Source organism: Schistosoma mansoni, chromosome 3, assembly GCF_000237925.1.
Source record: "Schistosoma mansoni strain Puerto Rico chromosome 3, complete genome".
NCBI classification, from domain to species: Eukaryota; Metazoa; Platyhelminthes; class Trematoda; order Strigeidida; family Schistosomatidae; genus Schistosoma; species Schistosoma mansoni.
The window spans coordinates 22887527-22912406 of NC_031497.1; the positions used below are offsets into that span (position 1 = coordinate 22887527).

A 24880-nucleotide genomic window follows, 5' to 3' on the forward strand; every position below is an offset into this window, starting at 1 on the left:
TAAGCCCGGGTAAAGGAGGAGGGTGAGGTGGGATCGTGAATACGCACTGCTGAGGAGTGCCACAATAGAACGAAACAGCCGTCCAATGCTTCCAGGTTTTCCATAGTGGTTTAACTTCAATTAACTTATGATTTCAACTATGATTGAAATCTACTACTATCTTATATAAAAGTTATCAATTATTCTGTATAATTTATTTTTTTTAACTTTTATTATAGCTAAAGCAATTTGGCAACTTGTACTTGAACAATTTGATGATTTACTTGTTAAAATTTTATTAATGGCCGCAATTATCTCATTTGTAAGTATCCTTTTTTTTGTTTTTTTTTCGGTAGGGAAGGGGGGAGGGAGGAAAGAGTTTAAAACTTTCTAATTTCATTTTTAATTTATGAATATGGAAATTCATTCATGTCTTTTAATGAATAAATAAGTAGTAATTAAGTAGTATAATTACAATAGAATAACATGTATTCATTTTAATTCATTAGTTTCTTATCAGTTGATTATCAGCTGAGGTGGTTCTGGCTGACTGATTAACCTCTGTATATACAATGATGTTTACTTTAGAAATGATATTTAATTTACAGTTGTATCAGTTTATTCAGTTTGTAAAACTCTGGGTGAGTTATTTGAAAGTAGTTAGCTGAAGTCATTTCAAAAAGCAGGTTTTATCAAGTTTTCTAGTATAATTATTATAATCATTATATCTTTAAGGCAGATGTAAAGGCGAGAATTGGCAAAGCAAGGTCAGCATTTCTACAATTGAAGAATATATGGAACTCAAAACAACTCTCAACTAATTTCAAAGTCACAATCTTCAATACGAACGTCAAGACAGTCAGTCCTACTGTACGGAGCCGAAACGTGGAGAACTACTACATCCATCGTCAAGAAGGTACAAGTATTTATAAACACTTGTCTACGCAAAATACTCAACATTCACTGGCCTGATATCATGAGCAACAGCCTTTTGTGGGAGAGGACAAACCAGCTTCCAAGTGAAGAGGAAATTAGGAGAAGACGTTGTAAGTGGATAGGACCTACATTGAAGGAATCACCAAACCGCATCACGAGGCAAGTACTAACTTGTAATCTTGAAGGGAAGCGTTAAAGAGGAATGCCAAAGAATACATTACGTCGGGAAATAGTAGCAGATATGAAAAGGATGAATATTAACTGTAAAGAAGTGGAAAATATTGTCCAGGATAGGGTTGGATGTAGAATGCTGGTCGGCTACCTATGCTCCTCGACGACAACAACGGTAACAGGCGTAAGAAGAAGAAAAATGTTGTGTACCCTTATCCTATCATGTTTATTCTTTCATATGTCAGTCAATTCGTACTCTGACATTTCAAAGAAAAAATCCAAAGTAAACTCTATTGAACCCAGTAGATTTATACCAGTGAACACAGTCGTTTCAATAAATATAATTACCGAAAAATTCTTATCACACTAAAGCACCAATATATGAATGAAGAATACTCTTTTCAAATTCCATAATGATAATATTCACATTAATAACACCAAAAGTGGCCAGATTTAAGGTGAAATCAGTCAGCCAGTCACAACGTAGAACTTCGTACGTACTTACGTACATCAGTTCGAATTGCCATATCACATAAGGCGAAATAGATCATTTAGAAACTACAACTTGTTTTAATCACATATCTTATTATTATTATCACTATTGTCATTATTATTATAACACTTGCAAACGCCTTGAGAAATCTATTCAGCATCCATCTCTACTTACTAATTCGTACCCAATTCATATTATCCTACATATTACATGATTTCTGATTTATAATTACATTCTTGTCTCTCTCTCACCCTCATGGTGACTATATTTATTCAGATCATTTATCTCATAACTTTATTGAACGTATAAACTTATTCAACTTGACATTTCATATTTTACTATCCTAAATTGATGTATTATACTTTTTAAACGACTTATTTTGTAATTTTAACAGTTGAGATCATGAATCGATTGAAGCTAGACCACGATGAAAAACCTAGAAGCACTGGACAGCCGTTTCATCCTATTGTGGGATTCCTCAGCAGTGAGCATACACGATCCATAGTGGTCTAGCTTCAATTGATTCATGATCTTAACTGTTAAAATTACTATAATATCCATAAAACTCCTTCTGGTTTATTTTGTCTTAAATCTGGTCGTTTTTAGGATTGGAAGGGGTTTATGTGGAGATTTCAGTATTCTTCATAGTTGAAATCATGAGTCAATTAAAGCTAGACCACCATGGAAAACCTGGAAGCACTGGATGGCCGTTTTGTCCTATTGTGGGATTTTTAGGATTGCTTATTTGGATATAATTGTAAAACTTGAAGAGATTTGATTGTTAAGACTATTCTTTGATTATCTATCTGCTGTTTGAATATAATTGGTTGATACAAATAAGTTATCGATAGAACATTTGTTACATGATGGTATTATTTAATTAATCAATAGATGAATTTAAAGAAATTTCATAACTCCCCCCCCCATAAAAAAAAATAGAATATCAATTAAACCTTCTTGATGTAACACTGAAAAAAGATGCTATTTATGTCTGGAAACAAATTAAGAATCTGCCTTGTTTTACATGTAACTCTCACAGCAACATCTTTTTAAATGGTGAAACTGGTGATAAAAAGAATAGCAAACTTTATCTTGATTCTGTGATTCTGTCATTTATAAGCCTATTTAAAAAACACTCTGTATTATTGAAGATGTTATTACTTACTACGTACACCTTGAAGTTGATATGATTTCCGGAAAGCTAGATCCTAAAACATGACTGTCTGTAGGTACTATTGTAGTGAACAAAAACACGAGTGGGGATAATCGAATGTATTTAGACACAAATTACAGACTATCTCACTAAATTCTAATAACCATACAGTCAATAGTTAATTTACAAAATAACAACCAATTGTCTCAATCTTCACTGTTCCTTCTGTAAATATCAGTTCATCTTCTCTAATTCCATTGTTCATGCATTTTCCTACCAATTGCGCTTCATTTCAGATCTTTCCTTATCGGTCTTCTGCCAAAATACATCCCATATCTAACCATCACCATATATTACTTATATGGATATAAGTAGACCACACCACACTACAAATCTGAAATTTGTTTGTTTAAATTTTAAACTTCCTTTGTATACATCTGTAAAAATCAATAATTTGTACTTCCTTAGTGATGTCTAAGTTCTTACTTTTTATTGAAGATAAGTCATGTTACACAAAGAATGAATCTTCTATTGAATAATAAAGTGATCAAAACGAAGAAAAAACATAAAAATGATTGTTTCCGAAGGACTAAGTGATAAATCTTTGTTATCGTGTTTGTCTTTGCTAACGATATGTCTAATAAACAATGTATTGCTATAAAGATTCAGCTAGTCTCTTATTTCATGGGTATTATTTAATCTTATCCACGAATATTCATATTACGACTATCATTCAACAGATAAATTGACTTTACTTGAGTCTAAAATATTGCATATGATAGTCTGTAAGCAAATAACGAAAAGGTTATTGTATTATAAGTCAATTGAAGCTAGACCACTATAGAAAACCTGGAAGCACTGAAGAGTTGTTTCGTCCTACTGTGAGACTCCTTGGTTGTGCGCATCCACAGTCCCTCCTCACGAGACTCGAACCCAGAACCTACCAGTCTCGCGCGCAAGCGCTCAACCACTAGACCACCGAGCCAGCTGGCACTCAACGGTGTGAATGTCCAACTTCAACCAATCCACGAAATCGAGCGACACATCCACCATTGTCTTTAGTTAGCTACTATCTCACAACAGACCTGGTTGAACTCCACTAGTCACTGCTTCTCACTAGAACTTCAGGAATTACTTCTTAAAGCCAGTCATAGAAAGTCAAAGTATCATAAGCAGGTTCTTATTTCAACTGATATGATTTCAGGAAACGAATGGATTGATTAATCATCTGACTAAAACAAATCGACTATAAATTAACTTATTCAGATGAAGGAAATTAAATAACTGAATTAGGAGTCACTATTTTATGATGATGACTTCAGTTTTATTAAACATAAGTCAATGAAGATATTGACCAATTAGATATGAAGTTAAGACTTCGAAACCATTTAACGTACCTGTAATCTTGGGGGAACTGATGCTCCCTGACGGATTCAATCCCGTGTCACTCAACTTCACAGTCAGAGACGTTACCACTGAGCTATTCAGGCGGCGACCGACTTACTGTAGGTCAGAGATGTAATCACAATTGATTGACCACTGGGTAGTGATCGATGTCATGCGTTTCAAGTTTATTTCACATTTTATCGCTAGAATATCTGTGGATTGGTGATAAAGTTCAACTTCCACACCGTATCAAGAAAGTAGCATGAAACCCGGGTCCAGGGTTTCCTGTTGACCACCTCCAACCATCATCTTATCTATAACACGTTATAATTAGTAACATCAAATTGATATCTTATGTAATTCAAATTCTTTAATGAAAATACCGACTTTAATGTTGAAGCCTTTAGAATTACATGACGAATGTTGGGAAATAATTATCACTTGGATTTTTCTCTTTTCCTTGTTCCATACAACAAAATCAACATTGAATTTTACATGGATGAATACACATTTACACAGACTGAATTATTTAGGTTTAATTTTGAGAATTCGTCGTATATTCTAACTGTCTTAACTAACTAACCAACCTATTAGGATCAGTTCCAACTAGCGAACTCTAAATCATTCGCAAATAGATGAAAATTTTTTCGAATTATTCACGCACACATAAAGTGTGGCAGCAGTGTGGTGTGAGTTATTTATATCTACATAAGTAGTATATATGACGATGGTCAGGCACAGAATGTATTTCAGCAGAAGATCGATAAGGAAAGAATGGGAACGAAACGTAATTAGTATGAAAATGAATGAACAATAATAATCGGAGACTATGGACTGCTATTTTCAGAAGGAACAGTCAAGATTGAAGCAATTGATTGATAAATAGGAAATTAACTGTTTACTTTATAGTTATCAGATTTTACTAAGATATTCTGTAATTTCATATCAAGTACATTCGATTGTTCCCACTCGTGTTCTTGTTCACTACAGCAGTATGGTTTTTCAATGAAACCTATTGTTCTAAGAGATAAGTATGGTCAAAGTAAAATCATAACAGAATAAAAGGGGGGTGGGGGTGGAACACTTGAATTAGAACATATTATAACTAAAAATCAAATGTTTCTCACAAATATAAATGTTAAAATAAAACTTTTCCCAACATTACATAATTTACGAACTCTAGGATTTTGTTTACCTTAGTGCGTTAATTAAAAAGTACATGTATGATACAAGAAAGAAGTTTAAGATTTCACCTGTTCGAAAGAAACTTTTATACATGAAACTATAATTCAACGAAGATGTGACTACCGATATTCTGAAAGATAGGTTAACCAAAGTAATTAGCAAGACATTCTACGCAGCCAATCTTGAGTCGACTTTCTCGAGTCGATCAGTGATGTCTACTCAATCGAAGGAAAAGTTACCTGAGTTGGCCTCCTCTATGTGCATTTATAAATTCAGTTGCTCCTGTGGAGATAGCTATATTGGGCGTACTACTAAGCAACTTAACCAACAAATGAGTGAACATCTACCAGCATGGTTTGGGAAGAGCCAGATAAAAACAACGAAAGTTTTAATAATAAAATATGAATATTTACATATAATAATAAAATATTTCAGTAGTAAATTACATTTAGATTATTTTTTTGAATCCATTTTGTAATTAAATTTTTTTCTAGGTACTTGCTTTATTTGAAGAGAATGAAGAAAGTATAAGTGCATTTGTAGAGCCACTGGTTATTCTACTTATATTGATTGCTAATGCTGTAATTGGTGTTTGGCAAGTAAGTTTATACATTGTTTCATATTTTATTGATCAGAGGAGGTTTTATGGAGAATTTAGTATTTTCACAGTTGAAATCATGAGTCAGTTGAAGCTAGAACACCATCGAAAACCTGGGAGCACTGCTTGACGGCCGTTACGTCCTACTATGGGACTCCTCAGCAGTGCGCATCCACGACCTCGCTTCACAAGATTTGAACCCAGGACCTACCAGACTCGAGCCGGAGCCCTTAACCGATAGACCACTGAGCCGGCATCCAACGGTGTTAATGTCTAACTTCAACCAATCCACGATTTTGAGCGACCGTTCACCAATTGTCTTCAGTGAGCTGATATCTCTACAACAGACTTGGCAGAACTCCACTGGCCACTGCTTCCCAATAGAACTCAAGGAAATATCTCTTGAAGTCAGTCACTAGTGAGCATATGATTTTATTGTTTGAAGAAAGTAGTAATGATTATGATAGTAGTAATATTTGTAAGTTTTATATATTTATGATAGAAATAGTAGTAGTATGGAAAAAATTGATAATTGGTTATCGGGACCCAGTAGCAAAGTGGATAACGTTATCGGATTTGAAGTGAACGGTATTGGGTTCGAGTTCCGCAGTGAATATCAACTCTGAGTTGCAGGTACATCCAACTGACGAGACCCAAATAAGACGAAACGCGCCTCCTAGATTCCACTGCTAGCCACTATAAATCTTTGCTTATAATGCTTATGAATTAAGCCTATATCGAGGCGGTCCGCATGGTATGTATATATGCCAACAAGAGACTGATCAGTTGAACTCCTAAACATCAAGATTCAACCAAACAATACCAAGTGAATATGAATAGATTACTGTTTAATATAATTTTAGTAACCAACGTCAGTTGAATAACATAAAATAACTGATAATCATTCTAACATTATGAGTTCATTATACGATATGTTGTTAAAGCTGGAAATTCCATATAGTCATTAGGGTCAAAAAACTCTGAAACCTAATCAATAATAATTTTGTGTAAATTTTATAACATTCATGATTCAATGAAGGGATTGAACTGAACACACATTAAAGCTTTGTTCAATTTACTATTTGAACTTCTTGATCACTTAATTCACTCGCTCCTTCAAAGATAATTCATCTTAGAAAACCAATATTGTTTGATGAAATATAAATTGAGAAACACTGAATAGCTATCTCTTCATATTCTGTTCATTCAGTACTTACTTACTTACTAACTTACGCCTGTTACTCCCAATCGAGCATTGGTCGCCGACCAACATTTTCCGACCCACTCTGTACTGGGCCTTCCTTTCTAGTTCTATCCAATTTCTGTTCATTCTTCTCATATCTGTCTCCATTTCTCGGTGTAATGTGTTCTTCGGTCTTCCTCTCCTCCTTTGGCCTTCAGCATCCCATGTAAGGGCTTGTCGTGTAACACAGTTGGGTGATTTCCTCAAAGTGTGTCCTATCCACTTCCATTGCTTCTTCCTGATTTCTTCCTCCACTGGATGGAATCTGTTTTGTTGTCTCCCACAGTAGCTTGTTGCTGATAGTGTCTGGCCATTCATTCAGTGAAGCACATTATTTACAGAACTCATACCATTTACTACAATATCTTGAAATCTCATGCTAAGATTCAGCTATTAAGATATTCTGTACCTCAATCAATTGGTTATATAACATGTCCCTAGTAAGATATTTACAACTGACACAAATCTTTAATTAACTCGATTGATCTAAGAAAGTATGACTTCGTGGTTTCCAAGATACTACTCATAAATCTGATACAAATTATCTTTATAAGAGTTAACATGGAATTTCATTAATTATCATTAATTATCATTAAATCTATTATTAGGAACGTAATGCTGAATCAGCTATTGAAGCATTAAAAGAATATGAACCGGAGATAGCTAAAGTATTTCGAAAAAGTCATTATGGTATTCAACGAATTAAAGCCAGAGAATTGGTACCAGGTGATATTGTTGAAGTATCAGGTGAGTAACAAATTTTTAAATGTACTTGTTGTTATGAGAAACTGCCTTGAATTATTATTATTAGCTTTATTCAATATTATATTTTTGGTACAGTATACAATTCTCAGCACAAAGTACTTCAACAAGTTTCCGTTTCTTAATTCTTCGTCCTTCCTGACGATAAATATTGAGTGATCGCCAGTTAGAACTTAGCAGCCCAGTCAATCGACATCTGAATAATGTACATTCTTCTGGCTGCATATTGCCAGCAACCATGATATCTCTGATTAGGCCTTCTGTAACCTTTACAGCGAAAGGTTTCACACTTTTCAGAAACGCACCTGAATAGGTTATGCGATTAATAGCCATAATGTTGTATTAAAACAAACGAAATTAGATAACTTGTTGAAATATCTAGATGACAGGGACTGATAGCACAGATGTAAGGACGGCTCGTCGGTAGACTCTAGGAAGCCTTAAGAAGCCCAGGAAGAGCCACAGACATTCCATCCAATCACTGCCAGGGGAATATTCTAGAATGTCGACGTGTAGCTTCCCCATTGGATGGATAAGAATGACCCCTATGTGCCTATTGGTTGACCAAAATGATGATTTACATTCAGCCAAAAAACTATAAATACACGAGATTTCTGTACTACATTTTGACACTGTTTTGGGGAAAAAACTTCCTACTTACTAGTCTTTCGTCTTCTCTTTTGCGACGTTGCGGGTTCTATCGTTCAAGTAGTCTAGTAGTTTGCGGCATAGTAAGAATCAAGGCTCCAGATATAACAACAGATGTTTAAACAGGCCGCCAATTTACACTTTATTCGATATTCAGTTATACTAGAAGTAATGATTTAAGATGGGTTTTTTGAATGTTCGGGAAACCCAAAATATTCCTCAGAAAAAAGCCCAAAGATGCTCCGAAAACTCTGGGAAACATTTTATCCCATCAGTATTCAATAGACGTTTCTCAGATACATCTTGAAAGTGAAGAGTTAAGTGTCATATTTCTGATTGGATGATTATCTATACTGCTAGTATGTTTAGTAGCGTTCCAGAAGCACAAGGCCATCTAAAATGCTATAAATACTCTAAATTTTCTGTACACAAACCAACCTTGGAGTAAAGTGTTCTTTCCATATTTCGCGCCTTTTCTCTAGTGTTCAAGTTGTCGTATAGACTTAGCCTGGGGTTATTAGAAGAGGTTAGGAAACTGATTCAATCGTTCAGTCAGAAGATTTATCATTGAACTAATATTCCTCTATCACACTTACACCGACCATTTTTAGTTAACTGTGAAGTTGTGACAATATTGAGACAATATAGACAGGATGCACATATATGAATAAAAGACTGATCAGTTCTAGTTCTAAACATCAATGGGAAGATTCAAACAACCAATAAAAAAAATACATTTTTTTACAGTTTTTGATACAATTTTTAGAAGATAAGTCAATGCAGAGATTAGTGATTATTACTGACTGTTATGTAATCACTCGGTTACAAGATTCAATAATCATATCTAATGACAATAAACATGAAAAACAGAAATACATTCTATCCTTCTAATTATTGATTAATCCAATCTCTAATATATAAGAAAGTGAAAAGAGAATAAACAGAAGTTTCATTACAGCTTCAATTAATGGATGTGAAATACCTGGATAGTTACTAATGTTATGAGCTTCAAGGTTTCCGATCTTAGTTTATACAAAATCTCTGAATGTTTCAAAGTAGCTATTCAAAATGTTGTTTGTTTTATTCACTTGGTGTTGTTTACTTGTATCTTCCCATTGTTATTTAGGACTGCAATTAATCAGTCTCTTGTTGGCATATATGCATCCTGTACGGACTGCCTTGATATTGCCTGAAGTGACAAGCTTTATAAGCAATGATGGATAGTAGCTAGTTGTGAAATCTAAGACGCATGTTTCGTCCTATTTAGGACTCATCAGCTGGATGTTCCTGCATCTCGGGACTCAGTAGCTAAGTGGATAACGTGTTGGCGTTTGAAACGAACGGTACTAGGTTCGAGTTCCAGAGTGAACATCAACTCTGAGATGCAGGTATATCCAACTGACGAGTTCCAAATAGGACGAAACTCGCTTCCTAGATTCCATTGCCAGCCACTATCCATCATTGCTTATATTTGTTTGTTTTTGTTTTTCTTTAACTGATTCCGATCAACTATTTTATTTTTACACCTTTCACTATTAATTAACAATAGACTAAACGGTAAATATGTTGTAATTCAATAATATTGATTTTGAACTGTTATTGAGTAATGGTAAATTGTTTTTTGTATTCTTGAGGTTGGAATGTTTGTTTGTTTTTCACTGTCTGAATCATAAAGTAGTCTTATAGGTTATGTATAAGGTTGCTAGGTATAATAAACAAATTATATTTCAATTATTTGTTTTACAGAACATTTAAATCTTCAATTAATTTACTAGTTTCTAATAAAATCTTTTCATTGAAAGTATTATTTTTAGCTATATATATTATTCTAATCAGCTGTATAATCCATGAGGTATATTTTGATTGTTTAGTTATCCTTGATTTGTTTCTTGATAGTATTTACTTACTTATGCCTGTTACCCCTTGTCGAGGAGCACAGGCCGCACACCAGCAATCTCCATTCAACCCTGTCCCAAGCAATCCTTTCCAGTTCTTTCCGGTTAATATTCATCCTTCTCATATCTGCTTCTATTTCCCGACGTAATGTGTTCTTTGACCTTCTACTTTTCCACTTCCCTTCCGGATTCCAAGTTAGGGTTTGCCTCATGATGCAGTTTGGTGATTTTGATAGTATTTACTTTATCTCAAATATCGATTTTAACGGAATAGTTTAGGAACAATGAAGATTATGAACAAAATGACAACTAATGAATGACTGACGTTATTCTACCTAATTTTAAGCTTCAATTGATTACATTTAAAGTATCCACATCAAACTATACATTAGATACATTAGATGTCATGAAACATTACTATCCAGACGGCGCCTTAACTAAAATTTACATTAAATTCCAGAAACAGTACATACGTTCTATCCAATCAAGTTGAGAAAACTACAAAACATTTCTGTTATCCATTAAAATCAATCTATGTAGCTTAGTAGAAACCCATCAGAAGTACAATTCAAACTCATTAACATACATCTATCTGAAATCACATAGTTTTCAATCAGTAAAAGGTATTCATTCAACCAGTTTTATATATCAAACAATAAATGTTAATATAGATCATTCGAAGTTAGTTTAATAGTTTAAATTAAAAGCTTTTGTCTCAATCTCTGAATGTTCTTAATCTAATCCTCAGTCGGTTAAGTGCTCGCGCGCGAGACTGATAGGTCCTGGGTTTGAATCTCGTGAGGCGGGATAGTGAATGCTCACTTCTGAGGAGTCCCACAATAAGACGAAACGGCCATCCAGTGCTTCCAGATTTTCCATGGTGATCTAGCTTCAATTGACTCATGATTTCAACTTTCAAAAATACTGAAATCTCCACAAACCCCCTTCTGATAATGATCATACACTCATTAGTGACTGGCTCCATGATGTATTTCCTGGAGTTCTAGTGAGAAGCAGTAACCAGTGAAGTTCAATCAGGTCTGTTGGAAGATATCAACTCACTGAAGACATTGGTGATTGGTTACTCAATTTCGTGGAAATTTTATAATAATTAAAATATAATTGAAAAAGAATTATTCAACAAACTGACCACCTTATTTTTACACATTAATTTTGTTTCTTTTTTCTTATACAGTTGGTGATAAAGTACCAGCTGATATGAGAATAATTAAAATAATGAGTACAACATTAAGAGTAGATCAATCTATTTTAACTGGTGAATCTGTATCCGTGATTAAATTCACTGATGCTGTACCAGATCCAAGAGCTGTTAATCAAGATAAAAAAAATATTTTATTTAGTGGTACTAATATTGCTGCTGGTAAAGCAAGAGGTATAGTTGTTTCTACTGGTCTTATGACGGAAATTGGTAAAATTCGTAATCAAATGATGGATACAGAACCAGATAAAACACCATTACAACAAAAATTAGATGAATTTGGACAACAATTATCAAAAGTAAGTGATTGATTGTACCTTTTTTTCTCTTATTTTTTTATTACAGTTTTATTAGTCTTGTTACTATAACAACTATTCAAAGTTAATAGTAGTTGAGGTAATGATCAAGAAACCTAGGTTTTGTGTTACTTTAAGGTGTTGTAATGCCGTGCTTCACTAATCGTTCACCTCGATAAACGTTATAATACAAATTTTAACGGTGCATAAAATCAGAAGACAAAGAGAAGTGACAGCTACAGTTTTATTAACAATTGACGCAGGCCAGAAAGTTATAAGCATATGAGTAAATATCAGCGAGCGAAGTAAAAATGATACGCATTGGAGATGGCAGGTAAGCCAACTCACTTTAATCAAGCGTTAATCAACATTTGTAGTCAGACAAAAATAAATGACAGACATGTGATAAGTAGGATAAAAAAGTGTACACACACCTACGCTCATATAAAAATGGTCAGGGTTAGTAAGTGAATGATTAACAAGGTGTAAACGTGACTCATGATGGGATAGGTGAATTGACTTGTCCAGAAGTTAGAATAAGGCATATGGGCTTAACATACTAACCGATACTACAGTGTATCTTCTAACTTGAGGGAAACTAATGCCCAATACCACAGATAGAGATGTTATCAATTGGTTATCCAGTCAATGAATAATCTTCTGTAGAGCTGCGTGATCGAAGAGTTATAAATAGCATGATATCAATATCTAATGTTTTCTGTTAAGCAGCTCTAGCCAATCACTGCCAAACACATATTATTACAATATTGAGTTATCCACTCGAATCCCAAAGTGAACATGAACTCTGAGATGCAGATACATCCAGCTGACTAGTCCCAAATAGGACGAAATGAGCGTCCTGGATTCCACTACTAGCCACTATCCATCAATATTATTATGATTACAGAGTTTTTTTCGTAAAATATAATTTGGTTTTATTGATTAATTGATTTTTGTTAAAATTTCATTACACTAAGCAACACAATTATCAATGATTAATAGAAGGACTTGGAAACAATTCAATAAAACATGTGATCTGATTTTAAAAAAATCAAAAAAATAAATCAATATTTGAACATATGCTTTAAGTGCAGATTAACTTATTGTAAACAATATATTGGATAAATCATATTTTGAAATATTGGCCGATTTCCTAGAGGTTAAGCGCTTGCGTGCAAGACTGATAGATCCTGGGTTCGAATCTCGTGAGGTGGGATCGAGGATACACATTGCTGAGGAGTCCCATAATAGGACGAGACGGATGTCCAGTGTTTCCAGGTTTTCTATAATGGTCTGGCTTCAATTAACTCATGATTTCAACTATAAGATTTCCAATTTATTAATAATATACAATATTGTGAAAATCAAATTATTGATTAAGGAAAATTTATTGGTTAGAATATTTGGGGCAATGGGAATCAGTGATTAATGATATCCGATAATAAGGATACGATCTAAAAGTATATTTAGGTTGTTAACTGTTTTCAATTTGAATCTATTATTAACTCTATTGTTTCGATCCTTTTCTGGGTATTTTTCTTTTTCATGGCATTTTATGTGAAAATGTGAACGGATAAGAATTGAGAAGGTGATCTTTATCAAAAACTGATGTCATCTGATAAAACACTAAGAACTCAAGTCTACTAGACACTTTCTAGATCTAGGTAGTGACATATCAGAGGATATGACACCCACTTCACTAGAAAAGTTTGAATGTGTAACATTGAGACCTGACAATGGATGTAAAATATATTAATCCACTCAACGGACACTCAATGCTCCCAACTTCATGCCGACTTACCAAATAAAGAGATACCATTATTTATTACCCATAAGCAATATAATTGTCTTACTACCAACTTCATCAAATCCAAAGATAATCGTTTCATAGACGCCTAACCACCATAATTTTTTTGTTTTCACAAGCTTACAAACTTTAGGAAGATTGTAATTCTATTATTATTAGTAGTAATGGTAATGATAATGATAATAATAATAATAGCAATGATAATAATATTACTACCATAATGATTGTTACAAGACTGTCATTCATTTGTTCAGGTTGTAGGCATTTGAACTCTGATATACATATAATGGTCAATCCTAAAAGTATAAGTCACTACACAGTTTGTCGTTTGGTCACCAATCTTTTAGCATAAATATTTGAGGAAAGATGGTAAGAAATTAGCGGTCACACATACACACACCTTATTATCAAGCTTACTAATTAGTTGAATAACTGAACGACATGGAATAACTTTTCTTGAAGTTAATATCACTCAGTCTATAACCATATACCAAGCGATTCGGTTGAATGTATAAAGATGGGAGCAGCATTTTATTGAAAGCCATAAATCTCACTATATCTGTGTTTCCATTTGGTTTATAAGAATGCTCTACACTGACGTTGTAACAACAGATAAATGTTGATAATCTCAGACGCTTAAAATGAAACATCTAGTGAAAATTACACTCTTATATGCTGCACCCACCTACTAAGTAGAAGAAAAAAATTGTTTGACAATACATTTGCTAAAGATTGGAAAATAGCTGTAATACTACAGCCACCTCATAGTGACCAACGAAAGAAAACCATAAATTGAAATTATTACCCGTAGCAGTATTAGATTTTTATACTGGAAAATAATCATTCCTATGAAAGTAAACATCATAATAAGCAGTGGAATGACCGTAAATCATTCTTGTTTACTTTACAATCACTGTTTAAACTTTTAAACCGTAAGATTAAAATTACTTTATACAATCACTGTTTAAACTTTTAAACCGTAAGATTAAAATTACTTTATACCTCTCTTTCTAAGAACTAATTCATTCTCTTTGTATCACATCCTTATATATATATATATATATATATATATATATATATATATATATATATATATTACTACCATCAAAGTAACTGCTTCTATGGATTTAGTGTCCGTCTTGTTGTGTTAATGAGATATGGCAACTTGGACTGATGCATATATGTGCATGGTCTTACGTCATAGCTAACTGACAGGCTGACGATCCCTAAGACTTCAGCCTAAACATCTACCCCAGTACTCTAACTGATTTTCACCAACAATCCAATTGATATTAGCTGATGATGAAAATAATCTTTTTTTGCTTTCTGTTAACTCAATTCATAATGTGTAAGGAATAGTTTTATTTATTTATTTATTTAAACACATAAATATTAGTACAAGGTAGCACTAGATGTATATGTGCCACACAAATCTCATTTCATTTGTGTGAGGGCTGTGATACTGTCCAGGTGCCAAAACTGAAACAGGTGGTTTTCTTAAGGGGCCACACCCGCAACCTTCGACCTAAAGATCTGTTCCATAAAGCAGTGGAACATCGTGAGGAGATGCAGTCCCATGGTAGCCGGTGATCAACGATTGATTCGTACGCCATTTGTTCCCTCAGAATACTGGAGCCCATGTACACCATTGGTTTGGAATCAGGGTTTTCCAACTCTACTAGGTGAACGCGCCATATCCACCAACCCGGTTAAAGCTCCAGAGATTCGCTTTTCGTCCTCTCAATTTCGTAAACAACAGTAATGCCACAAGAAGGCAGTTAGTAGGACTTCTTTGGCAGAGGCTATGTACGCGTGGCCATATGAGAGCACTTTGAGAGGGAGAGCGGACCCTCCCCACTCTCGGTCGTACCATGGCATTTGGGGGCAAGGAATAGTTGAAAATGTTTTTAACACTTACGAGACACGCCCTATATTATATAAATATATATGTGTAGAGGAGGTTTAGTTAGTATGTTATGAGCATTTATCTGTAAGTTAGTTAGAATTCATGTCTAACTGTTACCAATATTAACTGAATTGTATACATTATAGGATGCATGATTTTTTTCAGAAGGGGCTTTTATGGAGATTTTTAGTAAATTTATAGTTGAAATGATGAATTAATTGAAGCTAGACCACCATGAAAAACCTCGAAGCACTGGACGGCCGTTTCGTCCTATTATGGGACTCCTCGACAGTGCGCATCCACCATCCTTCTGTTTAACGATTAGAATTTCTCCCTCGAACAATTGCATGAATAAAATATAACACTAAGGTATATGTTCATGTATAAACGAAGATGATCATTATGTACATCAGTGAATGATAAAGTCACTAAGGATAAAGTTGATAATTGTAAAGAAAATAACATGAAATTTTACCATTATTTTAAGAATATTGATTTTATTGTAATAATCCCAATTTCACCTAATCTACTTATTCTGATTGGTTAGTTAATATTATATAAATCGGTGATTAGATTTGATTGATGGACAAAATACACCTCTACTATTCCCTCTCTCTCTCTCTCTCACACACACACACTTTCACTCACCTATTAGATCTTTCGTATAGAATTTGTTCCTTTTCTTTTGTCTGAAAAAAAGTAAATAAATACTAGGTAAAGTTCGGATTATTTTTAGTAAATGTATATTCATTCAAGAAAAGAACTACCTGTGTATATATCTTTATGTATAATAGACAAGTGTAGGTGTGCTACATAAATGTACATTGTATACATGTTAATATGTGTACCTGTTACTAAATACATATGTTGTAAGTGTGCATAACATTATAGATCTTTGAAAGCATAATAATCCACTGGTCAGAAAATTATTTCAACCATAGCCCCAAAAGTCTTCACTATCAACACTGATGGATAGTGGCAGTAAAAGGATGGATAGTAACTAGCAATGGAATCTAGGAGGCACGTCTCGTCCCATTTGGGACTCGCCAGTTGGATATACCTGCATCTCAGAGTTGCACAAGCAGATAGCTATCAGGAATCGGTAGCTAAATGGACAATATGATGGCGTTTCGGAGCGAATGGTACTGGGTTCAAGTCCCAGCGTGAACATCAACTCTGGGATGCAGGTATATCCAGCTGATGAATCCCAAATAGGACGAAACACACCTCCTGGATACCATTACTAGCCACTATTCGTCACTGCTTATAAAACTTGTAACTTCAAGCAATATCGAGACAACTCGTACAGGATGCACATATGCCAATAAGAGACTGATCAATTGTAGTCCTAAATGAATCCTCATTTTAATTATTTTGACTTTTTAGTCGTCTTTTCACCATATATCGTTGGTCGCTGTGTATTAATACATTTCGCTACTTCCCTCTATCGCATTTGCAACTTCACTATGGCTTAGACATTGTTATAAGCTACAATAACGATTTAAAATTAAAACATAGGTAACTATAATGTCAAAATATAAGTCATGTGTACAGGAAGCGAAAATCTGTGAATGATCAAATTAGTATAATAGGTGACAGATCCGTGATGATCACTGACAATATGTGAATTTGTATTAGGTATAGACAACCTGAACTTTTTGCCTGATGAAATTGTTTAGGTTAAAAATTTGAAGTCAGAATTATTTACATACAATAGAATAGAATGAGTTGCTTAGCTTAATTTACTTAGTGATGGGACCTGTATGTATGATCCAATACGTATCTTTTTCAACGATGACTTTTTAATTTGATCCCATCTCATTCAATTCTATCACTTTTAAATCCTTAGTTTTTCTTAAATACATTTCTTCTGGTTTCTTATTCCCACTTTACGGTTAAGAAATAAGTTTTTAACATTGTTGGGGGATTTATGGAGAACAAAAAATTTTCATTGTTTAGATCATAAATCGATTTTAGGTAGACCACCATTGAAATCATTGAAGCACCAGACAGCTTTTTCGTCCTGGTATGGGACTCCTCAGCAGTCAGTACGCACGACCTCACCCATTGTGTCATTGAATAGAAATAATAAAGAGAATTAAACGAAGAAATTTTTCTTTTCGATGAAATCATTTCCTTAAGCTGTACATTCGTATTTATATCTATAGAAGAATAGGAAAGATTACGTCATAAATTGATTCGAGATTCTTATTATCAGATGAGGTTACGCAATAATTAAGGTGTAAGAGAAAAATATAAGGCAGGAAATAATTTACGGGTCTGAATTATAAAAGATAATTTTGAAAATTAGAAGGGGGTTTTGTGACTGGCTCCATGAGGTATTTCCTGAAGTTCTAGTGAGAAGCAGTAACCAGTGGAGTTCAACCAAGTCTGTTGTAAGATAGTAACTCACTGAAAACATTGATGAATGGTTGCTCAATTTCGTGGATTGGTTGAAGTTAAACATTAACACCATCGGATGCCAACTGGCTCATTGTCTAGAGGTTAGGCGTTCGCGCACGAGACTGAAAGGTGCTGGGTTCGGAACTCACGAGACGGGATCGTGGATACACACTGCCGAGGAGTCCCACAATTGGATGAGACAGCCGTTTAGTGCTTGCAGGTTTTCCATGGTGGTCTGGTTTCAATTGATTCATGAAAATACTATTTTGAGAAAAGTACATCTTACAGTGGTTAATTTATTTTCTTAACAGGTTACTGAATCAATTTTATTGATTTTGTCCGAATATTTTTTTAAACACTGGGAAAAATGATTGATTGACTACAAATTATTTTCTTTAAGATAAACAATAAGTTTTGTTTACAACCAAGATGAATCATCGATAAATTACATCATTTATAAACAATAAACAAACGATTAAATAATCAGAAGGGGGGTTTTGTGTAGATTTTAGTACTTTTATATAGTTGCGATCATGAGTCAATTGAAGCTAGACCACCATAGAAAACCTGGAAGCACTGGACGGCCGTTTCGTCTTATTGTGGGACCCCTCAGAACTAGGAAAAACTAGACAACTGTTTCGTTCTCATATGGAACTCCTCAGTTGTGTACATCTTTGATTTATTATAAATCGAAGAATACTTTTCTTCATAGACTCTATCAACTGAATAACTATTGTTAGCTGGACAGTATTGGATAGCTACCTTGTTCAAGTCTGTGACACAACAACAGTGTCCATTCAAGATTACGTACAAAATTCTGTCGATGAATAAAGGTTGTGATCTATCAAGCAAAACTAATTATACTATAAGATGTGAGACAGGATATTTAAACATAACCTTTGAGATGGGGTAGTAATCAGTTCAATGCTTGAATCAATGCTAAGTATTAGCAACAGTCAATCAAATAAATATCTGGTTTACTCCTAATTCATAAATTTCTTGATGTTGGGATTAAAAAACTAAAATCCTTGGTTATGGTAGGTGATATAAATCATAATAATGTATTTAAACTCTTCCAGAGAGTCAAACACTGATAATCCTGCACGTACAGTTAGAGATGGTATTGTAATGAACAAGACACGACTGGAGACAATCGAATGTATTTAGACAGAAATTACAGACTATCTCACTAAATTCTGATAACCATACAACAAACAGTTAATTAGCAAAATAACAATCAATTGTCTCAATCTTCACTGTTCCTTCGGTAAATATCATTTCATCTTCTCTAATTTCATTGTTCATGCATTTTCCTACCAATTGCGTTTCATTTCAGTTCTTTCCTTATAGGTTTTCTGTTAAAATACATTCTGTATCTGAACATCATCATGTACTACTTATGTGGATATAAGTAGACAACACCACAGTATCATTAAACGTGATTGACAATAATGCATCCTCAAAAATAATAATAGACTTATTAGTGACTTAGTAAAATGTTTAATCGCTTAAATTAGTGATCACATCACTACTTAAACAATAGAATCTGATAACCTTTAACATCTAGAAAAAGTGGTTTATGTTACTAATCAGCAGTTCAATAACTATTAGGGTAATTTCCACCCAAATATCTAAATGTTAACACTTCTGACTGCAATTCAAAGTGATTGTGATTATAGAACTCTTCAGAGAACGTCAAGTGCTTGCTAAGCATAAGTAAACCTTGTTTGTGTGTACCGGCTAGCATAATGTTTAGACCCAGCGATTTTGGTGTATACCTTCAATCATATAACGAAATTCCATTATCTGACAGTTTTTTAAACCTGTGCGTACTTCTTGATGAAGATTGATAACAGACTCAATAGAAAATAATGTTTCAAAGACTTTTAGCAATTATTTTCAGTAACTGGACATCTCATTATGCTTCATTTTAGTCATATTGCTTGTTCGATTAACGGGAACTAACCCAGTGTACTATTCATCACCCTTCAATTTCAACTATTTTACTTCATATTGTTCTTTTTTTTTAAAAAATAATTAGGTTATTTCAATTATTTGTGTTGCTGTATGGGCAATTAATATCGGACATTTTAATGATCCAGCACATGGTGGTTCTTGGTTAAAAGGCGCCATTTATTATTTTAAAATTGCTGTCGCCCTAGCTGTTGCTGCTATTCCTGAAGGTTTACCAGCTGTGATTACAACGTGCTTAGCATTGGGCACACGTAGAATGGCTGCTAAAAATGCTATTGTTCGTTCACTTCCATCAGTTGAAACATTGGGTTGTACAAGTGTTATTTGCTCCGATAAAACAGGTACACTGACTACAAATCAAATGAGTGTATGCAGAATGTTCATCTTTTCTAAAGCTGATGATAAAGCACCAGAAGTGCATCACTTTGAAATAACTGGATCTAAATATGCACCAGAAGGTGAAGTGTAAGTTACATATTTTGATGGGAAGTTACTTTATTTCTTAAATTATTTCTGATAACACAAAAGATTCATTTCGTCTTTTAGAAAAAGTAAATTTCAAAATAAGTCAGATGTTTTGAATAAAGTTAGATTAGTAGCTTACAGTGGAATCCAGGATGAGTCTCAAATAGAATGAAACATTCATCCTGGATTCCATTGCTAACGACAACTAAACCATGTGACTAAATGAGAATATCGAAGCGATCCACACACCATATACGAGTGTCGAAAGAGACCGATCACTTGTAGTCCATAGTTTTAGCAACGAGAAAGTGATTAGGAAAGGAATTGATAAAAATGTATCTCATACTGTAGTTAATATTCACCGGTTATTAATATCATATATGGAACTATTAAAGAATTATTGAAATATAGGGTGTTGTTTGTGTTAAATTCAACGATAATCATGTATCTGATCAGATCTTCAAGATAAGTTACTCAGCATTCCATTTTGGTTATCATGATATGTGTGTGTGTTCGATAAATGAAGTCATGAACAAGTGCCGATTGACTTTAATAGTTTACGTTTGCAATAAAATGATAAGTTGAGCTAGAACAGAAAGTACTGGAAACTGAAGCGCAGCCTTTTGAATAAGTGTCAACATCATGAAACAAGGAATCACAATGAACACATCTCTTCAGTCCTCTTCACTTATGGACTACACATTAGAATAGATCTCTAATTCAATAATAACATGAAAACAACTGCTATTACTTAACGGTACTGTTCACTAGTATTAATCTTTATGTAGGTGAGGAATATTACTCCTTTAACTAGCGTACTATATTCACATATTTATAATTTACACGTGAATAAATAAATAAATGAATAATGATGTCATTTGTCCAACTTAGCTTTATTGAACACTAATATAGCTCAACTACTTGGAAATAGAACGTAGGAATACAATACAATACTCAATTTACATGATCAGTCATCATGTATTTTTCATATATATATATTCATCTACCAACTTGATGAAAGGCATTAAGAGTACAATTGTGGTGTGGGTTACTTATATCCATATAAGTAGTATATAACGATGGTTAGGCAATATAATCTATTTCAGTAGATGATAGATAAGGAAAAAACGGGAACGGAACGTAATTGATATGAAAATGCATGAACAATGAAATCATATCTTTGTTTTGATCTAGATTACTAAGTATGATATATTGTTAATAATATGTGGACTTAAGATTGTTTGTCATTATCATTCAAACTTACATTTATTTTATTTAGTTTAAACACATAAATATTGGTACAAGCGGGCACCAGATATATATGCGCTACACAAATCTCATTTGATTTGTGTGAGGGCTGTGATACTGCCCGGGTGCCCAAATCGAAACAGGCGGTTTTCTTAGGGAGCCACACCCGGAGCCTTTGACTTAAAAACCTGATCCACAAGGCAGTGGAACAACGTAAGGAGATTCAGTCCCATGGTAGCAGGTGACTAACGATTGATTCATACACCACTTGTTCTTTCAGGGTGCTGGAGCCCATGTACACTATTGGTTTGGAACCAGAGTTTTCCAACTGCCCTAGGTGTCCACGAACCCGGTTAAAGCGCCGGACATTCGCTTTTCGTTCCCTCAATTTCGTAAACAACACCCCTGGTGTGAGAATGCGGTGAGTAGAATTTCCCTGGCAGAGGTTGTATACGCGTGTCCATGTGAGAGAATTTCGACAGGGAGAGCGGACTCTCCCCACTCTCGACCGTACCAAAATTACAGTTTTTTCTGCAATTATAATCATTTCATAAAGCCGTTAAAATATATTATTTATCAGGACTCAGTGGCCGAGTGGATAACGCGATGGCGTTTGGAGCGAGGGTACTGGGTTTGAGTCCCAGAGTGAACATCAACTCTGAGATGCAGGTACATCCAGCTGACGAGTCTCAAATAGGACGAAACGTGCGTCCTGGATTCCACTGCTAGCCACTATCCATCTCTGCTTACCATGCTTGTGAATTAAAGCTATATTGAGGCAATACGCACAGTATGCACATATGCCAATTAGAGACTGACCAGTTGCAGTCCTAAACACATCGATGGGACGATTCAAACAAACAATACTGAATGAATATTATTTATCTGTTGTAATATTTCTCTTTTACATATGTCAACAGATTATAGCTTTGCTTTAAACTTTGTTATCAATATAATGACTGTATGATAACGGTTAGAGTTTAAAAAGTAAGCCGGGATCAGTAGAATTTAACTATGTTAAAGCAATTACTCATTGAAGAAAATAGAACATGGTTGGGCTGTCGTAAAATTCTGTGTTAAACCATTGGATATCGGCTCAATGGTCTAAAGCGTAGGCTGTTGATTCGGGATATGAAGGTCCTAAGTCAAATTCCAAGAATACTAAAAAAGAATACATGAAGTTAACTAATACTTTTTGCCAGAGAATTTATTTAGATCTTTTAAAGTCTTTGCCTTAGTAACAGTTACATGCCTTGTAAGTAATGTCTCTATAATCATAAAATTACTTTTTAATGATTATATACCTTATCATTAATTTTCTATTCATATAGATTTTTAAATGGTCAAAAAGTTGAATCTGGTGAATATGATGGACTTGTTGAAGTTGCAAATATCTGTGCTATGTGTAATGATTCAGCTATTGATTATAATGAAACTAAACATGTTTATGAAAAAGTTGGTGAAGCAACAGAAACTGCATTATGTTGTTTAGTTGAAAAAATGAATGTTTATAAAACTTCAAAATCTGGATTATCTAAGAAAGATTTAAGTATGGTTTGTAATCATCAAATTCAGGTATATTCTAATCGAAGATTTTGGTGGTTGTTTGTTTTTTGACGGTGTTAATGAACTGTATTTTATTTATTGGTAACTATCAAGAGGGGTTTTGTGGAGATTTAGTATTTTCATAGTTGAAAGCGTGAGTCAATTGAAGCTAGATCACCATGGAAAACCTAGAAGCACTGGATGGCCGTTTCGTCCTATTATGGGACTCCTCAGTAGTGTGCATCAGAGATCCCACACTCGCGAGATTCGAACCCAGAACCTAACAGTCTCGAGCCAGAGCACTTAACCGATAGACCACTGAGCCGGCTGGCATCCAACGGTGTTAATGTCTAACTTCAACTGATCCACGAAGTTGAGCAACCGTTCACCAATTGTCTTCAGTGAGTTGATATCTCACAACAGACCAGTGCTTTCAGGTTTTCCATGGTGGTCTAGCTTCAATTGACTCACGCTTTCAATTATTGGTAACTGTTTGTTTGGAGACAATTCTTTTCAAAACAGCTTTCTTTTGCTTAAACTTCATTGTGATGAGATTGACATTCAAACAGATGTATATTCAATTCATTCAGGCTAATAAAATATCATTTAACCAATCAGCAGTTACTGTTACTTTAGTATGGGGTCTATTTTGTACCATTTAAATCCAAAGTACTTCCCAAAGACTATGAGGGGCTTATGTTTGAACTTACAGTTCGTGGTCATCCGTTTAAATTCATCTAAAATTTCATGTATCTGAGTAGTTGTGTGCACTGGTGTTAGTATGAAAGATGAAATTCATCTAGAAACAGTGGCTATCACATAGTCTTATACTGACCTAACTCATTTTTGGATCAACTGTGATGTTAGTTTGGTTGTAATGGGTTGGACTTTTTGTTTCAGTCAATTCATAATATAGCATGATCTGTATTCAACATTATCAAGGAGTTATTGTCTTCTTACTCACCAACCCAATTACGAAACTATTTGAGTTTGGCTATTACCCTGAAGAAGTTCAGACAAGTTAGTTGGACGAAACGTAGGAATTATTTAAATTTCAATCACTGAGATTATTTCATTTATATAATTTTCACATATAATATCATCACATTGTATAGAATTTCATCTCTTTAAGATGAACATCATTAATGGACTTTGTTGAAATCCTTCATTAATAGCATAATGTGAATAATAAATCATTGGTAAACCAATTTGACAAAACAATATGAACTAAGTACTAGGTACTTATGATTACCAGATTATTACTATTATAAGTAAAGTAGTTGTTTAGTGACATTTAAAAGAAAACTAAAACTAAATGTCATTCATTAGTAAAAAACATTGTTTTACAATACATGTAATTAGTAATTGACAATATCAGAAGGGGTTTTTGTGGGTATTATAGTAATTTCAATAGTTGAGATCATGAATCAGTTGAAGCTAGACCAACATGAAAAACCTGGAAACACTGGACGGCCGTTTTGTCCTATTGTGGGACTCCTCAGCAGTGCGTTGATGTTCACTGGTCTAGAGGTTAGGTGCTCGCGAGCGAGACTGATTGGTCCTGGGTT

At 34.1% G+C, this 24880-nt stretch overlaps 1 protein-coding gene across 2 annotated transcripts in view; it reads left to right on the plus strand.

Annotated features, from left to right (window-relative positions):
- Positions 1 to 280: 280 nt before the first annotated feature.
- Smp_136710.1 (putative calcium-transporting atpase sarcoplasmic/endoplasmic reticulum type (calcium pump)) overlaps positions 281 to 24880 on the plus strand; it is a gene marked incomplete at both ends in the record, with an annotated part of 44458 nt that continues 19858 nt past the window's right edge. For both annotated transcript variants that reach the window (XM_018799688.1, XM_018799689.1), the window contains 6 exons: positions 281 to 301; positions 5798 to 5902; positions 7753 to 7891; positions 11645 to 11967; positions 20122 to 20519; positions 23099 to 23342. In XM_018799688.1, coding sequence (XP_018651452.1) covers positions 281 to 301; positions 5798 to 5902; positions 7753 to 7891; positions 11645 to 11967; positions 20122 to 20519; positions 23099 to 23342 — 1230 coding nt within the window. The remainder of the gene's footprint in view (positions 302 to 5797; positions 5903 to 7752; positions 7892 to 11644; positions 11968 to 20121; positions 20520 to 23098; positions 23343 to 24880) is intronic.